The 18,921-nt window shown below is 54.0% G+C and overlaps 1 protein-coding gene across 4 annotated transcripts in view; it reads left to right on the forward strand.

Annotated features, from left to right (window-relative positions):
* SULF2 (sulfatase 2) overlaps positions 1-8,509 on the forward strand; it is a 98,928-nt gene extending 90,419 nt beyond the window's left edge. For all 4 annotated transcript variants that reach the window (XM_066588140.1, XM_066588142.1, XM_066588141.1 and 1 more), the window contains 11 exons: positions 2,146-2,356; positions 2,636-2,855; positions 3,422-3,518; positions 4,781-4,875; positions 4,966-5,028; positions 5,102-5,271; positions 5,611-5,753; positions 5,844-5,967; positions 6,195-6,225; positions 6,381-6,434; positions 8,003-8,509. In XM_066588140.1, the coding sequence (XP_066444237.1) occupies positions 2,146-2,356; positions 2,636-2,855; positions 3,422-3,518; positions 4,781-4,875; positions 4,966-5,028; positions 5,102-5,271; positions 5,611-5,753; positions 5,844-5,967; positions 6,195-6,225; positions 6,381-6,434; positions 8,003-8,033 (1,239 nt within the window). In that variant the 3' untranslated portion in view covers positions 8,034-8,509. The remainder of the gene's footprint in view (positions 1-2,145; positions 2,357-2,635; positions 2,856-3,421; positions 3,519-4,780; positions 4,876-4,965; positions 5,029-5,101; positions 5,272-5,610; positions 5,754-5,843; positions 5,968-6,194; positions 6,226-6,380; positions 6,435-8,002) is intronic.
* The last annotated feature ends 10,412 nt before the right edge of the window (positions 8,510-18,921 follow it).

An 18,921-nucleotide genomic window follows, 5' to 3' on the forward strand; every position in this document is an offset into this window, starting at 1 on the left:
GTCAGTGATTCTGTCATAGAAAGAAACTAGATTAGTCTGGCATGACTTGTTTGTTACAAACCCATGCTGGCTCTGGTTAATTACTCCATTCTCATCCAAGTACTGGCATACATGCTGTGTAATAATATGTTCAGCGATCTTTCCCGGTATAGAAGTCAGGCTCACAGGCCTGTAGTTTCCTGGATCCACCTTCTTCCCTTTTTTGAAGATAGGGACAACATTTGCCCTTTTCCAATCTTCTGGGACTTCTCCTGTTCTCCTGGATTGTGGCGAGTGGTTCAGCAATTACCTCAGCTAATTTAAATGAATTCAAGCCTCAAGGTCCAGATGTATTGCATCCTAGGATACTAAAGGAAGCAGCAAAGTGTTCCCTCACCATCTCTCTGCTTACAGATAGCTTGCATTCTTTTATTCCCCCAATAGCACGGGGAAGATCAGCTGATGTTCCATTTACTTTCTGAGAGAAAACAGATACAAAATAGGAATGTAAAAGTTCATCCTTCTCACCATCATTCTTAACCAATTCACCATTTTCATCCTGTAAGAATCCAATAACATCTGTGACTTTTCTTTTGCTTTTGACCCCACAAATCCTTTTTTATTGCTTTTGGCCTCTCTTACAAGCCTCAGTTCATTATCAGCTTTAGCTTTTCTGACACTTGCCCTACAGTTTCTGCAGACCCCATTATATTCTTCTTTAGATATTTCCCCTCTTTCCATTTGATAAACATATTTTCTTCCTCTAACATGTGTACAAGTTCTGTGTTCATCCATCCGGGTCTCTTTAAATGCTTCCCATTCTTCCTTCTTTTAAGGATTGGTAACGATTGTGCTTTGAGAATCTCATTTCACAATATTTCCCCACCTTCTTGGACATTTCTGTGCTTAAGAACATCCGGCCGTTGGATTCTTCCTCTCTCTGAGTCCATTAAATCTGCCTTTCTGAAATCCAACCTTGAGGTCTGAGTCTTCTCAGGTCTTCCTCCCCTTGTTATCCAACATCCAAGGATATCATGATCACTGCCTCCTAAGGTCCCAGCCACCCTTACTTCCCCAACCATTCCCTCCCTGTTGGTAAGAATTAGGTCCAAGATAGCAGACCCCCTTGTTTTCTCTTCTACCTTCTGGAAGATAAAGTTGTCACCAAGAGCCGATAAGAATCTGTTGGATCCATTACTTTTACCTGAAACACAAATCAGGTATTTGCTATTTGTTAGGGGAGGTACCTTAACCCTACTTTTATCGTTTTCATGTATTGGGAATAAATTGGCTGACTATTTACTGTTGTGATAGTAGCTTATTCCCCCTAAGCTTCTGAGATCCTGCAGCAGAGCGCAGCCAGAGAAAGGTGTTTGCCTGTTTTTCTTCATTTACTTTTACCTGAGAGATTCCCAACAAATGTCTGGATGGGTAAAATCTCCCATGATCACTATGTTGGGCTTCTTTGAGAGCTTGGCCATCTGATGTAGAAAGAGTTCCTCCATATCTTCTGCTTGTCCAGGCGGCCTATAGTAAATGCCTACAATGGTGTCCTTTCTGCTGTTCTCTCCTTGTATTCTTACCCAAACAGTTCCTACAGAACTCCCAGCTCTGAAGCTTGAATCTCTGTGGAGATGAATGTTCTCCTAACATACAACACAACACCTCCTCCCCTTTTATTAGGTCTGTTTCTTATAAATACATTGTATCCTCCAAGCCTTGTATCCAATCATGTGTATCATCCCACCAAGCTTCTGTGATGCCGATGACATCATATTTCTCTTCCTGTGTTCGGAGCTCCAATTCCCCTTGTTTGTTTCCCAGCTCTGTGCATTTGTGTATAAACATGTTAGTTTGTGATCGGGGTCTCTTACTCCTCTACTTGCCTTCTGAACTGTCTGTCCTTGTTCTTTCTTCCCACTTCTAATAACGAGGTTCTCAGATGTATTTATTAGCTGTGTATTGTTACTTTTCACTTCCCATATTGTTCTAGTTTAAAGGTCATATCAGTATGTCGACTTTCGGATGAGTCTGGGGTGATGATTTGGTGGTTATATCTGCCTACTCCCTGTCGGATGAGTCTGGGGGGGGGGGGGGTTTAAGTGACGGTGCCCACTTTTGGTTTATCTTTGCCCCTTTCTGATTTCGAATATTCTATGTTCTCAGAAGTGGCAGTGCGTGGAGGATCCTGCCGGGACGCTGCGCCTGCACAAGTGTAAGGGGATGGCGAGTCTGTCTGCGACCCCCGAAAGCAGAAAGATGTCCCCCAACCTCATGAGCACTTACTACAGCACCAGCAGTGACGAATGCGACTGCGACAGCACCAGCTACGAGAGCTCCACGCTCAGCCGCCGCAAGAAGCTGCTAGCCAAGAAAAGTGAGTCCTTGAGCAATGGCACGGTTGGGGTCCCTGTAATCTGCACAGAGCCCGTCCCAACAAGTCCCAATACCCAGAAGCCTCTCTGCCTCAAGCCGTAACCCCATTTATCCCTTCATATACTCTGCAGAGGAACAGATGACACTGTGGCCCTCCTTGGAGGCTTCCTGTCCCTCGTCTCTGGGTTGTGTCTCTGCACCATCTAGTGGGCAGTTTGTGGTACTGCAGAGCTGCCCTCTCCCATCTCACATTAACCCCGCTGCTGCCTCTTCCCTACAGAGTACAAGGCCACTTACCTGAGGAACCGTTCCGTGCGCTCTGCAGCCAGTGATCTCATTAGTATGGACATAGAGCAGGAGTATGAGCCGGTGCTGAGGAGCAACTTCACCAGACTGCAGCCGCCTGAACCGGATGACGACGAGGATCAGGAAGACTTCAGTGGGACAGGAGGGATCACAAATGAACTAGCTGTGCCCAGCACTGTGAAGGTGACCCACAGGTGACAGGAGAGGTCGTGGATACGGAAAATATCCTAGTAACGCGTGGGGGGTCACGAACATGGCGGCCGCAGACGGGTGGGAGGGGGCGGGCCCAGGAAAAGTGGCGGCAGCGGCTGCTGACAGGAGGGAGGGGACAGGCCCAGGAAAAGTGGCCGCTGACGGGAGGGAGGGGGCGAGCCCAGGAAAAGTGGCGGCTGACGGGAGGGAGGGGGCGAGCCCAGGAAAAGTGGCCGCTGACGGGAGGGAGGGGGCGGGCCCAGGAAAAGTGGCCGCTGACGGGAGGGAGGGGGCGGGCCCAGGAAAAGTGGCCGCTGACGGGAGGGAGGGGGCGGGCCCAGGAAAAGTGGCCGCTGACGGGAGGGAGGGGGCGGGCCCAGGAAAAGTGGCCGCTGACGGGAGGGAGGGGGCGGGCCCAGGAAAAGTGGCCGCTGACGGGAGGGAGGGGGCGGGCCCAGGAAAAGTGGCGGCTGATGGGAGGGAGGGGGCGGGCCCAGGAAAAGTGGCGGCGGTGGCCGCTGACGAGAGGCAGGTTCTCACACTTTATAATGTCCTGTCCCAAACATAGGTGCCACATCCTCCCTAATGACAGTGTGCAATGCGACCCGGACCTGTATAAGTCCCTGCAGGCCTGGAAAGACCACAAGCTGCACATCGACCACGAGGTAAGGAGACCCCACAAACACAATGACTCCACCAGCAGAATAGTGAGTGCAGCTCTGGGGTATAATACAGGATGTAACTCAAGAGCAGTACAGGATAAGTAATGTATGTACACAGTGACTCCACCAGCAGAATAGTGAGTGCAGCTCTGGGGTATAATACAGGATGTAACTCAGGATCAGTACAGGATAAGTAATGTATGTACACAGTGACTCCACCAGCAGAATAGTGAGTGCAGCTCTGGGGTATAATACAGGATGTAACTCAAGAGCAGTACAGGATAAGTAATGTATGTACACAGAGACTCCACCAGCAGAATAGTGAGTGCAGCTCTGCAGTATAATATAGGATGTAACTCAGGATCAGTACAGGATAAGTAATGTATGTACACAGTGACTTCGCCAGCAGAATAGTGAGTGCAGCTCTGGGGTATAATACAGGATGTAACTCAGGAGCAGTACAGGATAAGTAATGTATGTATACAGTGACTCCACCAGTAGAATAGTGAGTGCAGCTCTGGGGTATAATACAGGATGTAACTCAGGATCAGTACAGGATAAGTAATGTATGTACACAGTGACTCCACCAGCAGAATAGTGAGTGCAGCTCTGGAGTATAATACAGGATGTAACTCAGGATCAGTACAGGATAAGTAATGTATGTACACAGTGACTCCACCAGCAGAATAGTGAGTGCAGCTCTGCAGTATAATACAGGATGTAACTCAGGAGCAGTACAGGATAAGTAATGTATGTATACAGTGACTCCACCAGCAGAATAGTGAGTGCAGCTCTGGGGTATAATACAGGATGTAACTCAGGATCAGTACAGGATAAGTAATGTATGTACACAGTGACTCCACCAGCAGAATAGTGAGTGCAGCTCTGGGGTATAATACAGGATGTAACTCAGGAGCAGTACAGGATAAGTGATGTATGTATACACAGTGACTCCACCAGCAGAATAGTGAGTGCAGCTCTGGAGTATAATACAGGATGTAACTCAGGAGCAGTACAGGATAAGTGATGTATGTATACACAGTGACTCCACCAGCAGAATAGTGAGTGCAGCTCTGCAGTATAATATAGGATGTAACTCAGGAGCAGTACAGGATAAGTAATGTATGTACACAGTGACTCCAGCAGCAGTATAGTGAGTGCAGCTCTGGAGCAGAATACAGAATATAACAGTAGTCCATACGGGGTGCGGCGGTCAGTGCCCCCTCCCCATCAGCAGATCTGAGTTTGTCATGATTGTTTTATAGATAGAAACGTTACAGAATAAGATTAAGAACCTGCGGGAGGTCAGAGGTCACCTGAAGAAGAGTCGGCCTGATGACTGTGACTGCAGCAGGATCAGGTAGCTCCTCCTGGAAGGCTCCCTGAAGACGCGGCTACGGTGGTCACATGTACAGATGTATGCTTATATTCACGTGTCTGTCTCTCGCAGTTATCACTTCAACCACAAGAAGGGAAAACCAAGGAGCGGGGGCCCCCTCATGCACCCCTATAAGTAAGTGCACCCAGCGGCTGCCCGTTGTGTGTAGACCCTCCTGACTGCTCCTGACCGCTCTGTTTGCACCCAGGAAATCGGTGAAAGAACACGATAAGACGTGGCTTCTGCGAGAGCAGCGGCGTAAGAAGAAGCTGCGCAAACTGCTGAAGAGGCTGAAGAACAACGACACATGCAGCATGCCCGGCCTCACCTGCTTCACCCACGACAACCAGCACTGGCAGACCGCCCCCTTCTGGACATGTAAGGTCTCACTACCGGCCCAGGCTGCAGGGTTTCTTCCAGTGTATCAGTGCAGGTCGCAGAGAGCCGTACTGTTGCTGTATTCAGCTCCTCAGGGTCATCTGCACTGATACATTGTAACAACTACCTCCAGTCCTTACAGCTGAGGGTTTATTTTCAGCCTTTCCTGTCTAGGAAGGTTTGCAGTCACAGACAGCAAGCAGAAATGTTGAAAATATTGAACAGTGTTTTGCAGATCAACTCATTCTAGAGGGTTGAGCTTCCTTCTTCCAGGGCTGCCAGATAGCAGAGGTATTATCCCCCCAGATGGCTAATGCTGCCGCCTCTCTTCCCATACAGTGGGGCCATTCTGCGCCTGCACCAGCGCCAACAACAACACGTATTGGTGTCTGCGGACCATAAACGAGAGCCACAATTTCCTGTTCTGCGAATTCGCTACCGGCTTCCTGGAGTACTTTGACCTCAACACCGACCCGTACCAGGTACTGTCCATGGGAGGGCGCCATGCATCAGGGCTAGGAGGGTGGCCGCTGTTGTCCTTTATCAGCAGTTGTGACATTTCTCTGTTGCAGTTGATTAATGCGGTGAACACTTTGGAGCGTGATGTCCTCAACCAGCTACATGTGGAGCTAATGGAGCTGCGCAGTTGTCGGGGGTCCAGGCAATGCAACCCCCGCACGCGGAACGTGGAGCTCGGTAAGTGGCGAACTGCAACTCCCAGCCGGTCGGGGGAGACTGGCATGCTGGGAGCTGTAGTGTCCCCTGTCTCAGGCTAGAGGTCTGTGTTGGCTAACCTCACTCTGCTGTACCTCTAGCCTGCCGTCAGGCGGGGGCACCTTGAAAGTCCGTACATTAGACAACCACGCAGTGCGCACCTTACCTCCATGTTTGGCGCAGCTTTCTGACTTCTCTTTTTCTTGTAGGTGTGAAGGACGAGAGCTTCGAGCAGTACAAGTAAGTTCAGCCGGGGGTCTTCCATTACCGGTGGTCCCGTGGGCTGTCAGTTTACACGTCTTTGTCCTTCCCTCTATAACGTGCGTGTCTTTGTGCCATCATTTCCCATGATAGTTTACAGTTTTGTTTTTTCCTTTCTTTCCGCTCGGAATCAGACAACTTCAGCGTCGGAAGTGGCCAAAAGCGAAGAGACCATCCTCGAAAAGTCTGTGAGTTTTTTCACCGTCTTGTGCCGTCAGGGGGCGCCAGTTCAGCCCCCACAACCCTCCAGCTATTATAGTTCTCTTACTCCTTCCCGCGGTATTGGAGTAGTGGCCGTCTCCTTTGGCGCCGACGCTTGCCTCGCTGCCGCTCCTCCCCACCCCCCGACGCTTGCCTCGCTGCCGCTCCTCCCCACCCCCCGACGCTTGCCTCGCTGCCGCTCCTCCCCACCCCCCGACGCTTGCCTCGCTGCCGCTGCTCCTCCCCACCCCCCGACGCTTGCCTCGCTGCCGCTGCTCCTCCCCCCACCCCCCCCGGCGCTTGCCTCGCTGCCGCTGCTCCTCCGCCCCCCCACCCCCCGGCGCTTGCCTCGCTGCCGCTGCTCCTCAACCCCCCCCCCCCCCCCCGGCGCTTGCCTCGCTGCCGCTGCTCCTCCCCCCCCCCCCACCCCCCGGCGCTTGCCTCGCTGCCGCTGCTCCTCCCCCCCCACCCCCCGGCGCTTGCCTCGCTGCCGCTGCTCCTCCCCCCCCCCACCCCTCCGGCGCTTGCCTCGCTGCCGCTGCTCCTCTCCCCCCCCCCCCCCCCCCCCCCCCCCCCCCGGCGCTTGCCTCGCTGCCGCTGCTCCTCCCCCCCCCCCCCCACCCCCCCGGCGCTTGCCTCGCTGCCGCTGCTCCTCCCCCCCCCCCACCCCCCCGGCGCTTGCCTCGCTGCCGCTGCTCCCCCCCCCCCCCACCCCCCCGGCGCTTGCCTCGCTGCCGCTGCTCCTCCCCCCCCCCCCCCACCCCCCCGGCGCTTGCCTCGCTGCCGCTGCTCCTCCCCCCCCCACCCCCCGGCGCTTGCCTCGCTGCCGCTGCTCCTCCCCCCCCCCCCCACCCCCCGACGCTTGCCTCGCTGCCGCTGCTCCTCCCCCCCCACCCCCCGGCGCTTGCCTCGCTGCCGCTGCTCCCCCCCCCCCCACCCCCCGGCGCTTGCCTCGCTGCCGCTGCTCCTCCCCCCCCCACCCCCCGGCGCTTGCCTCGCTGCCGCTGCTCCTCCCCCCCCCACCCCCCGGCGCTTGCCTCGCTGCCGCTGCTCCTCCCCCCCCCCCACCCCCCGGCGCTTGCCTCGCTGCCGCTGCTCCTCCCCCCCCCACCCCCCGGCGCTTGCCTCGCTGCCGCTCCTCCTCCCCCACCACCCCCCGGCGCTTGCCTCGCTGCCGCTCCTCCTCCCCCACCACCCCCCGGCGCTTGCCTCGCTGCCGCTCCTCCCCCACCACCCCCCGGCGCTTGCCTCGCTGCCGCTCCTCCTCCCCCCCCACCCCCCGGCGCTTGCCTCGCTGCCGCTCCTCCTCCCCCACCACCCCCCGACGCTTGCCTCGCTGCCGCTTCTCCTCCCAACCCCCCCCCCCACCGGCGCTTGCCTCGCTGCCGCTCCTCCTCCCACCCCCCCCCCCCCCCCACCGGCGCTTGCCTCGCTGCCGCTCCTCCTCCCCCACCACCCCCCGACGCTTGCCTCGCTGCCGCTCCTCCTCCCACCCCCCACCACCCCCCGGCGCTTGCCTCGCTGCTGGTTTGACTTTGTCTCTTCTGTCCTGCAGGGACCAGTTGTGGGAGGGCTGGGAAGGTTAAGGCTCCGCCTGGTGCCTCTACTGATGGACTTGAAGCTCAACACTTGAAGATGTTCTTCAGGGCTCTTGGACTGTGCGCCCTGGGAGTAGATAGTCTGCAGAGGACACATGTGACTAATTGCCTACCGGAGGTGCCGATTCCTCTCTAAAACCCCACTTTTGCTCCAGTAATTTTTACTTTGCCTCATCCTTTCCTACTACTGGAGGGGGGAGGGGTTCTCCAAGCGCCACTATCCTGCGCAGAGCCGACACGCTACAGGACCGTGCCGCAGCCACCATGAAGGATACATGGCTCCTCCCCCACAGGCTGCCTGCTCAGAGGACAGGAGCGGATGCTGGAGCAAGCCGCAGTACCCAAGCAGACATTTTGTAAATAACCACTGGCGCCCGTCCGCGCCCTGAGAAATTCCAGGAGTGAAAGACGTCAGCGGTGATTTTATGGTTAATTCTTGATGCACAATAAAGTTACATAATGGATGGTGTGAGCTGTGCCGCCGGGGGGGGGGGGGGGGCAATGGTCCAGGTATGTGGCTGCATGCATATAGTTCCTCTGAGTATTCCCTCCACCTATCCTTGATGCTCTGTTGGTCATTCAGTTCCTTCCCATTTTTAGGCAGATAAATCTCTCTCCTATCTCCGACTGTATGTGGTAATGTCACCCCACAGAATGTCCACCTCACACACGCTGCTCATAACACACAGATCAGATAGATTCCTCTCAGTGTACAGGCAGATGGAGAGAGATTTATCTCAGACTGTATGTGGTAATGTCACCCCACAGAATGTCCACCTCTCACACTCTGCTCATAACACACAGATCAGATAGATTCCTCTCAGTGTATAGGCAGATAGGGGAGAGATTTATCTCAGATTCCTCTCAGTGTATAGGCAGATCGGAGAGAGATTTATCTGATCTGTGTGTTATGAGCAGAGTGTGTGAGGTGGACATTCTGTGGGGTAACATTACCACATACAGTCTGAGATAAATCTCTCTCCATCTGCCTACACACTGAGAGGAATCTATCTGATTTATCTCAGACTGTATGTGGTAATGTCACCCCACAGAATGTCCACCTCACACACTCTGCTCATAACACACAGATCAGATAGATCTCTCTCCTATCTGCCTGTACACTGAGAGGAATCTGAGATAAATCTCTCTCCTATGTGATAATGTCACCCCACAGAATGTCCACCTCACACACTCTCCTCATTTTTACCCTGAAAGGTAACGCCCCTTTTTATTCTAATTTCCTCCCCAGACTGAAGGTTGCAGCCCCTTGTTATACTTGAAGGCACACTCCATCCCAGCAGTCCATGTCCACTTCCTTTTGTACTTTACAGCCTTTCAATACATACGGCAGTCAGTTATCTTCTCAGCAAAACAAAACGCATTTAGAAATCTGAGTATATACTGACAGGAATGAAGCGGTCTCATATATTGTGGGGTACAGATATGTTATTAGTTACATAGCATAGGAATGGTCAGGCCAAATGTCAAGTTTGTGCAGTACAGCTGTGTGGTATTAGTTACATAGGGGGTCACTTACTTTCCTCCTGTACAGTGGATGATGGGCGGTACAGCTGTGTGTTATTAGTTACATTACATAGGGGGTCACTTACTTTCCTCCTGTACTGTGGATGATGGGCGGTACAGCTGTGTGTTATTAGTTACATTACATAGGGGGTCACTTACTTTCCTCCTGTACTGTGGATGATGGGCGGTACAGCTGTGTGTTATTAGTTACATTACATAGGGGGTCACTTACTTTCCTCCTGCAATGTGGATGATGGGCGGTACAGCTGTGTGTTATTAGTTACATTACATAGGGGGTCACTTACTTTCCTCCTGCACTGTGGATGATGGGCGGTACAGCTGTGTGTTATTAGTTATATTACATAGGGGGTCACTTACTTTCCTCCTGTACTGTGGGGGATGGGTGGTACAGCTGTGTGTTATTACATTACATAGGGGGTCACTTACTTTCCTCCTGCACTGTGGATGATGGGCGGTACAGCTGTGTGTTATTAGTTACATTACATAGGGGGTCACTTACTTTCCTCCTGTACTGTGGATGATGGGCGGTACAGCTGTGTGTTATTAGTTACATTACATAGGGGGTCACTTACTTTCCTCCTGTACTGTGGATGATGGGCGGTACAGCTGTGTGTTATTAGTTACATTACATAGGGGGTCACTTACTTTCCTCCTGCACTGTGGATGATGGGCGGTACAGCTGTGTGTTATTAGTTATATTACATAGGGGGTCACTTACTTTCCTCCTGTACTGTGGGGGATGGGTGGTACAGCTGTGTGTTATTAGTTAGATTACATAGGGGGTCACTTACTTTCCTCCTGTACTGTGGATGATGGGCGGTACAGCTGTGTTATTAGTTACATTACATAGGGGGTCACTTACTTTCCCCCTGTACTGTGGATGATGGGCGGTACAGCTGTGTGTTATTACATTACATAGGGGGTCACTTACTTTCCTCCTGTACTGTGGATGCTGGGCGGTACAGCTGTGTGTTATTAGTTACATTACATAGGGGGTCACTTACTTTCCTCCTGTACTGTGGATGATGGGCGGTACAGCTGTGTGTTATTAGTTACATTACATAGGGGGTCACTTACTTTCCCCCTGTACTGTGGATGATGGGTGGAACAGCTGTGTGTTATTAGTTACATTACATAGGGGGTCACTTACTTTCCTCCTGTGCTGTGGATGATGGGCGGTACAGCTGTGTGTTATTAGTTATATTACATAGGGGGTCACTTACTTTTCTCCTGTACTGTGGATGATGGGCGGTACAGCTGTGTGTTATTAGTTACATTACATAGGGGGTCACTTACTTTCCCCCTGTACTGTGGATGATGGGCGGTACAGCTGTGTGTTATTAGTTACATTACATAGGGGGTCACTTACTTTCCCCCTGTACTGTGGATGATGGGCGGTACAGCTGTGTGTTGTTAGTTACATTACATAGGGGGTCACTTACTTTCCTCCTGTACTGTGGATGATGGGCGGTACAGCTGTGTGTTATTAGTTACATTACATAGGGGGTCACTTACTTTCCTCCTGTACTGTGGATGATGGGCGGTACAGCTGTGTGTTATTAGTTACATTACATAGGGGGTCACTTACTTTCCCCCTGTACTGTGGATGATGGGCGGTACAGCTGTGTGTTGTTAGTTACATTACATAGGGGGTCACTTACTTTCCTCCTGTACTGTGGATGATGGGCGGTACAGCTGTGTGTTATTAGTTACATTACATAGGGGGTCACTTACTTTCCTCCTGTACTGTGGATGATGGGCGGTACAGCTGTGTTATTAGTTACATTACATAGGGGGTCACTTACTTTCCTCCTGTACTGTGGATGATGGGTGGAACAGCTGTGTGTTATTAGTTACATTACATAGGGGGTCACTTACTTTCCTCCTGTACTGTGGATGATGGGCGGTACAGCTGTGTGTTATTAGTTACATTACATAGGGGGTCACTTACTTTCCTCCTGTACTGTGGATGATGGGTGGTACAGCTGTGTGTTATTGGTTACATTACATAGGGGTCACTTACTTTCCTCCTGCACTGTGGATGATGGGCGGTACAGCTGTGTGTTATTAGTTACATTACATAGGGGGTCACTTACTTTCCTCCTGTACTGTGGATGATGGGCGGTACAGCTGTGTGTTATTAGTTACATTACATAGGGGGTCACTTACTTTCCTCCTGTACTGTGGATGATGGGCGGTACAGCTGTGTGTTATTAGTTACATTACATAGGGGGTCACTTACTTTCCCCCTGTACTGTGGATGATGGGTGGAACAGCTGTGTGTTATTAGTTACATTACATAGGGTTGCAACTTGATTATTCAAACCTATGCATAAAAGTAAGTGACCCCCTTTCAATTTCCAATATTTAGTACATAAAGAATGGTCATGGCAAATTTCACATTTGTGCGGTAAAAATTTGTGTAATTATTTGTTGCATCGGGAAGTGAGAAAATTAGATTCCGTACGTAAAATTTGGTCGCTAATTCTTTTGCGCATAGAATTAAATAATCGAGTGAGTCAGGCAGTCAGCAAGGCAGTGAGTCAGTCAGTGAGTCAGTCAGTCAGCGAGTCAGTTTGACTGAGTCACTCACTGATGTCTCACTCACTGTCAGTGAGTGAGCGAGTGAGGCAGTGAGTCAGGCAGTCAGCGAGTGAGTGAGTCAGTCAGTCAGTCAATCAGTCGGTGAGCGGGCGGGCCGGGCGGCGAGCCAGTGAGCGAGCGAGCGCATCGGTGAGCGAGTCAGCGAACGAGTCAACAAGTGAGTCAGCGAGCCAGTCAGCCAGCGAGTGAGCCAGCCAGCCTTGCTGACTGACTCACTGACTCATAGTGAGCGAGTCAGTCAATCAGCGAATGAGTCAGTCAGTAAGTGAATTAGTGAGTGAGTGAGTCAGCCAGTCAGTGAGTGAGTGAGTGAGTCAGCCAGTCAGTGAGTGAGTCAGTGAGTGAGTCAGCCAGTGAGTCAGCGAGTGAGTCAGCCAGCCAGCGAGTGAGCCAGCCAGCGAGCGAGTGAGTGAGCGAGTCAGCCAGTCAGTCAGTCAGTGAGCGAGTCAGCCAGTCAGTCAGTGAGCGAGTCAGCCAGTCAGTCAGTGAGCGAGTCAGCCAGTCAGTCAGTGAGCGAGTCAGCCAGTCAGTCAGTGAGCGAGTCAGCCAGTCAGTCAGTGAGCGAGTCAGCCAGTCAGTCAGTGAGCGAGTCAGCCAGTCAGTCAGTCAGCGAGTCACCCAGTCAGTCAGTCAGCGAGTCAGCCAGTCAGTCAGCCAGCGAGTCAGCCAGCGAGCCAGCCAGTCAATCGGTGAGTTAGTCAATCGGTGAATCAGTGAGTTAGTCAGCCAGTCAGTGAGCGAGTCAGTCAATCAGTGAGTCAGCCAGTGAGTGCGTCAGTGAGTCTGTGAGTGAGTTAGTCAACCAGTCAGTCAGTGAGTCAGTCAGTGATTCAGTCAGTCGGTCAGTGAGTCAGTCAGCAAGTGAGTCAGCAAGTGAGTCAGTCAGCAAGTGAGTCAATAAGCGAGTCAGTCGGTCAGTGAGTCAGTCAATCAGTGAGTCGGTCAGTCGGCGAGTCGGTCAGTCGGCGAGTCGGTCAGTCAATCGGTGAATCAGTGAGTCAGCCAGTGAGTGAGTCAGTCAACCAGTCAGTCAGTGAATCAGTCAGTGAGTGAGTCAGTCAACCAGTCAGCGAGTCGGTCAGCGAGTCGGTCAGCGAGTCGGTCAGCGAGTCGGTCAGCGAGTCGGTCAGCGAGTCGGTCAGCGAGTCGGTCAGCGAGTCGGTCAGCGAGTCGGTCAGCGAGTCGGTCAGTGAGTCGGTCAGTGAGTCGGTCAGTGAGTCGGTCAGTGAGTCGGTCAGTGAGTCGGTCAGTGAGTCAGTCAGTGAGTCAGTCAGTGAGTCAGTCAGTGAGTCAGTCAGTGAGTCAGTCAGTGAGTCAGTCAGTGAGTCAGTCAGTGAGTCAGTCAGTGAGTCAGTCAGTGAGTCAGTCGGTCAGTGAGTCGGTCAGTGAGTCGGTGAGTGGGTCAGTCGGTCAGTGAGTGAGTCAGTCGGTCGGTCAGTGAGTCAGTCGGTCAGTGAGTCGGTCAGTGAGTCGGTGAGTGGGTCAGTCGGTCAGTGAGTGAGTCAGTCGGTCGGTCAGTGAGTCAGTCAGTGAGTCAGTCAGTGAGTCGGTCGGTCAGTGAGTCGGTCAGTGAGTGAGTGAGTCAGTCGGTCGGTGAGTCGGTCAGTGAGTCTGTCAGCAAGCGAGTGAGCCAGACAGCCTCGCTGACTCATAGTGAGCGAGTCAGTCAATGACTGACTGACTGACTGGCTGACTCACTCACTCACTGACTCGCTGGCTTGCTCACTCACTGGCTGACTGACTGACTGACTTGCTGAGTCACTCGCTGACTGACTCACTGCCTCACTGACTGACTGGCTGCCTCACTGACTGGCTGACTCACTGCCGGTCACTGGTCGGTCGGCGAGTCTGTGAGTGAGTGAGTCAGCCAGCCAGTCGGCGAGTCAGCCAATCGGCGAGTGAGTCAGTCGGTCGGTCAGCGAGTCAGTCAGCGAGTGGGTCAGTCGGTCGGTGATTCGGTCAGCCGGTCAGTGATTCAGTCAATCAATGAGTCGGTGAGTCAGTCAGCGAGTCAGCCAATCAGTCAGTGAGTGAGTGAGTAAGTGAGTGAGCCAGTCAGTCAGGCAACGAGTCAGTGAGTGAGCCAGTCAGTCAGGCAACGAGTCAGTGAGCGAGTCGGGCAGTCAGCGAGTCGGGCAGTCAGCGAGTCGGGCAGTCAGCGAGTCAGTCAGCCAGTCAATCGGTGAGTTAGTCAATCGGTGAATCAGTGAGTTAGTCAGCCAGTCAGTGAGTCAATCAGTGAGTCAGCCAGTGAGTGCGTCAGTGAGTGAGTGAGTGAGTCAGTCAGTCAGTCAGTGAGTTAGTCAACCAGTCAGTGAGTCGGTCAGTGATTCAGTCATTCGGTCAGTGAGTCAGTCAGTGATTCGGTCAGTGAGTCAGTCAGTCAGCGAATTAGTGAGTCAGCGAGCCAGTCAGTCAATCGGTGAGTTAGTCAATCGGTGAATCAGTGAGTTAGTCAGCCAGTCAGTGAGTCAGTCAGTGAGCGAGTCAGTCAATCAGTGCGTCAGTGAGTGAGTCTGAGTGAGTGAGTCAACCAGTCAGTCAATCAGTGAGTTAGTCAACCAGTCAGTCAGTGAGTCAGCAAGTGAGTCAGTCAGCAAGTGAGTCAATCAGCGAGTCAGTCGGTCAGTGAGTCAGCGAGTCAGTCAGCAAGTGAGTCAATCAGCGAGTCAATCAGCGAGTCAATCGGCGAGTCGGTCGGCGAGGCAGCCAGTCGGCGAGGCAGCCAGTCAGCGAGTGACTCAGCTAGTCAGTCAGCGAATTAGTGAGTCAGTCAGTGAGTGAGCAAGCCAGCGAGTCAGTGAGGGAGTCAGCCAGTGAGTCAGCCAGTGAGTCAGTCAGCGAGTCAGTCAGTCACTCACTGACTCAGTCAGTCAGTCAGTCAGTCATTGACTGACTCGCTCACTATGAGTCAGCGAGTCAGTTAGCGAGGCTGTCTGGCTCACTCGCTTGCTGACTGGCTCACTTGCTCGCTGACTGACCGACTGGCTGCCTCGCTGACCGACTGGCTGCCTCGCTGACCGACTGGCTGCCTCGCTGACCGACTGGCTGACTCGCTGACCGACTGGCTGACTCGCTGACCGACTGGCTGACTCGCTGACCGACTGGCTGACTGACTCGCTGGCCGACTGGCTGACTCGCTGACCGACTCGCTGACCCGCTGACCGACTGGCCGACTCGCTGAACGACTCGCTGACCGACTGGCCGACTCGCTGACCGACTGGCCGACTCGCTGACCGACTGGCCGACTCGCTGACCGACTGGCCGACTCGCTGACCGACTGGCCGACTCGCTGACCGACTGGCCGACTCGCTGACCGACTGGCCGACTCGCTGACCGACTGGCCGACTCGCTGACCGACTCGCTGACCGACTCGTTGACCCGCTGACCGACTGGCCGACTCGCTGACCGACTGGCCGACTCGCTGACCGACTCGCTGACTCGGCTGGCTGGCTGACTGGCTGACTCGCTGACTGGCTGACTGACTCGCTGACTGACTGACTCGCTGACTGACTCGCTGACTGGCTGACTGACTGGCTGACTGACTGGCTGACTCGCTGACTGAATCGCTGACTCGCTGACTGAATCGCTGACTCGCTGACTGAATCGCTGACTCACTGACTGAATCGCTGACTCGCTGACTGAATCGCTGACTGAATCGCTGACTGAATCGCTGACTCGCTGACTGAATCGCTGACTCGCTGACTGACTCGCTGACTCGCTGACTGAATCGCTGACTCGCTGACTGACTCGCTGACTGAATCGCTGACTCGCTGACTGACTCGCTGACTGAATCGCTGACTCGCTGACTGAATCGCTGACTCGCTGACTGAATCGCTGACTCGCTGACTGAATCGCTGACTCGCTGACTGAATCGCTGACTCGCTGACTGAATCGCTGACTCGCTGACTGAATCGCTGACTCGCTGACTGAATCGCTGACTCGCTGACTGAATCGCTGACTGAATCGCTGACTCGCTGACTGACTCGCTGACTGAATCACTAACCGACTAGTCAGTCAGTCGGCGGGCGGGTCGGCCGGCCGGTCGGCGAGTCAGTCAGCGAGTGGGCCAGTCAGTCAGGCAACGAGTCAGCGAGTGAGTCGGGCAGTCAGCGGGCCGGCCGGCGGGTCGGCCGGCCGGCCGGCGGGTCGGTCGGCCGGCCGGCGAGTCAGTGAGTGCGTCAGGGAGTCTGTGAGTGAGTGCGTCAGGGAGTCTGTGAGTCAGCCAGTCGGGGAGTCAGCCAATCGGCGAGTGAGTGAGTCGGTCGGCGAGTGAGTCGGTCGGTCGGCGAGTGAGTCGGTCGGTCGGCGAGTGAGTCGGTCGGTCGGCGAGTGAGTCGGTCGGTCGGCGAGTGAGTCAGTCGGTCGGTCAGCGAGTGAGTCAGTCAGTCGGTCGGTGATTCGGTCAGCCGGTCAGTGATTCGGTCAGTCAATGAGTCGGTGAGTCAGCCAGTCAGTCAGTGAGTGAGTGAGTGAGTCAGCGAGTGAGCCAGTCAGTCAGGCAACGAGTCAGTGAGTGAGTCGGGCAGTCAGCGAGTCGGGCAGTCGGCCGGCCGGTCGGCGAGTCTGTGAGTGAGTGAGTCAGCCAGTCGGCGAGTGAGTCAGTCGGTCAGTCAGCGAGTCAGTCGGTCGGTGATTCGGTCAGTGATTCGGTCAGCCGGTCAGTGATCCAGTCAATCAATGAGTCGGTGAGTCAGTCAGCGAGTCAACCAATCAGTGAGTGAGTGAGCCAGTCAGGCAACGAGTCAGTGACTGAGTCAGTGAGTGAGCCAGTCAGTCAGTGAGCGAGTCGGGCAGTCAGCGGGTCGGCCGGCCGGCGAGTCAGTCAGTTGGTCGGTCGGCGAGTCAGTGAGTGCGTCAGGGAGTCTGTGAGTGAGTGAGTGAGTCAGCCAGTCGGTGAGTGAGTCAGTCGGTCAGTCAGTCAGCGAGTCAGTTAGCCGGTCGGTGATTCGGTCAGCCGGTCAGTGATTCGGTGAGTCGGTCAGTGATTCAGTCAATCAATGAGTCGGTGAGTCAGCCAGTCAGTCAGCGAGCGAGCGAGTGAGTCAGCGAGTCAGCCAGTCAGTGAGTTTGACTGACTGACTGTCTAACTGACTTACTTGCTGACTGACTCGCTGACTGACTGACTCACTGAATGGTTGACTGTCAGCGAGTCAGCCAGCCAGCCAGTCAGTCAGTCAGTGAGTCAGTCAATCGGTGAGTCAGTCAGTCAATGAGTCATCGAGTCAGTCAGTAAGGCAGCCAGTCAGTCAGCGAGTTAGCCAGTCAGTCAGTGTGTCAGTCAGCAAGTCAGTCAGCCACTCGGTGAGTCAGTGAGTCGGTCAGTCAGTGAATTAGTGAGCCAGTCAGTCAGCGAGTAGGTCAGCCAGTCAGTCAGCAAATCAGTGAGCCAGTCAGCGAGTCAGTCAGTCAGCGAGTCAGTCAGTCAGCGAGTCAGCGAGTTAGTCAACCAGTCAGTCAGCGAGTCAGTCAGTGAGTCAGCGAGTTAGCCAGTCAGTCAGTGAGTGAGTGAGTCAGCGAGTTAGCCAGTCAGTGAATTAGCTAGTCAGTGAGTCAGCCAGTCAATCGGTGAGTTAGTGAGTTAGTCAGCCAGTCAGTGAGTCAGCCAGTCAATCGGTGAGTTAGTGAGTCAGTCAGCCAGTCAGTGAGTCAGCCAGTCAATCGGTGAGTTAGTGAGTTAGTCAGCCAGTCAGTGAGTCAGTCAATCAGTGAGTCAGCCAGTCAGTGAGTCAGTCAATCAGTGAGTCAGTCAATCAGTGAGTCAGTCAGTCAGTGAGTGCGTCTGTGAGTGAGTCTGTGAGTGAGTCAGTCAATCAGTGAGTCAGTTAGTCAACCAGTCAGTTAGTCAACCAGTCAGTCAGCGAGTCAGTCAGTCAGCGAGTCAGCGAGTGAGTCAGCCAGCGAGTCAGTCGGTCGGTCAGCGAGTCAGTCAGTCGGTCGGTCAGCGAGTCAGTCAGTCGGTCGGTCAGCGAGTCAGTCAGTCGGTCGGTCAGCGAGTCAGTCAGTCGGTCGGTCAGCGAGTCAGTCAGTCGGTCGGTCAGCGAGTCAGTCAGTCGGTCGGTCAGCGAGTCAGTCAGTCGGTCGGTCAGCGAGTCAGTCAGTCGGTCGGTCAGCGAGTCAGTCAGTCGGTCGGTCAGCGAGTCAGTCAGTCGGTCGGTCAGCGAGTCAGTCAGTCGGTCGGTCGGTCAGCGAGTCAGTCAGTCGGTCGGTCGGTCAGCGAGTCAGTCAGTCGGTCGGTCAGCGAGTCTGTCGGTCGGTCAGCGAGTCTGTCGGTCGGTCAGCGAGTCTGTCGGTCGGTCAGCGAGTCGGTCAGTCAGCGAGTCAGTCGGTCGGTGATTCGGTCAGTGATTCGGTCAGCCGGTCAGTGATCCAGTCAATCAATGAGTCGGTGAGTCAGTCAGCGAGTCAACCAATCAGTGAGTGAGTGAGCCAGCCAGTCAGGCAACGAGTCAGTGAGCGAGTCGGGCAGTCAGCGGGTCGGGCAGTCAGCGGGTCGGCCGGCGGGTCGGTCGGCCGGCGAGTCAGTCAGTTGGTCGGTCGGCGAGTCAGTGAGTGCGTCAGGGAGTCGGCGAGTCAGTGAGTGCGTCAGGGAGTCAGCCAGTCGGTGAGTCAGCCAGTCGGTGAGTGAGTCAGTCGGTCAGTCAGTCAGCGAGTCAGTTAGCCGGTCGGTGATTCGGTCAGCCGGTCAGTGATTCGGTGAGTCGGTCAGTGATTCAGTCAATCAATG

Source organism: Eleutherodactylus coqui, chromosome 13, assembly GCF_035609145.1.
Source record: "Eleutherodactylus coqui strain aEleCoq1 chromosome 13, aEleCoq1.hap1, whole genome shotgun sequence".
NCBI classification, from domain to species: Eukaryota; Metazoa; Chordata; class Amphibia; order Anura; family Eleutherodactylidae; genus Eleutherodactylus; species Eleutherodactylus coqui.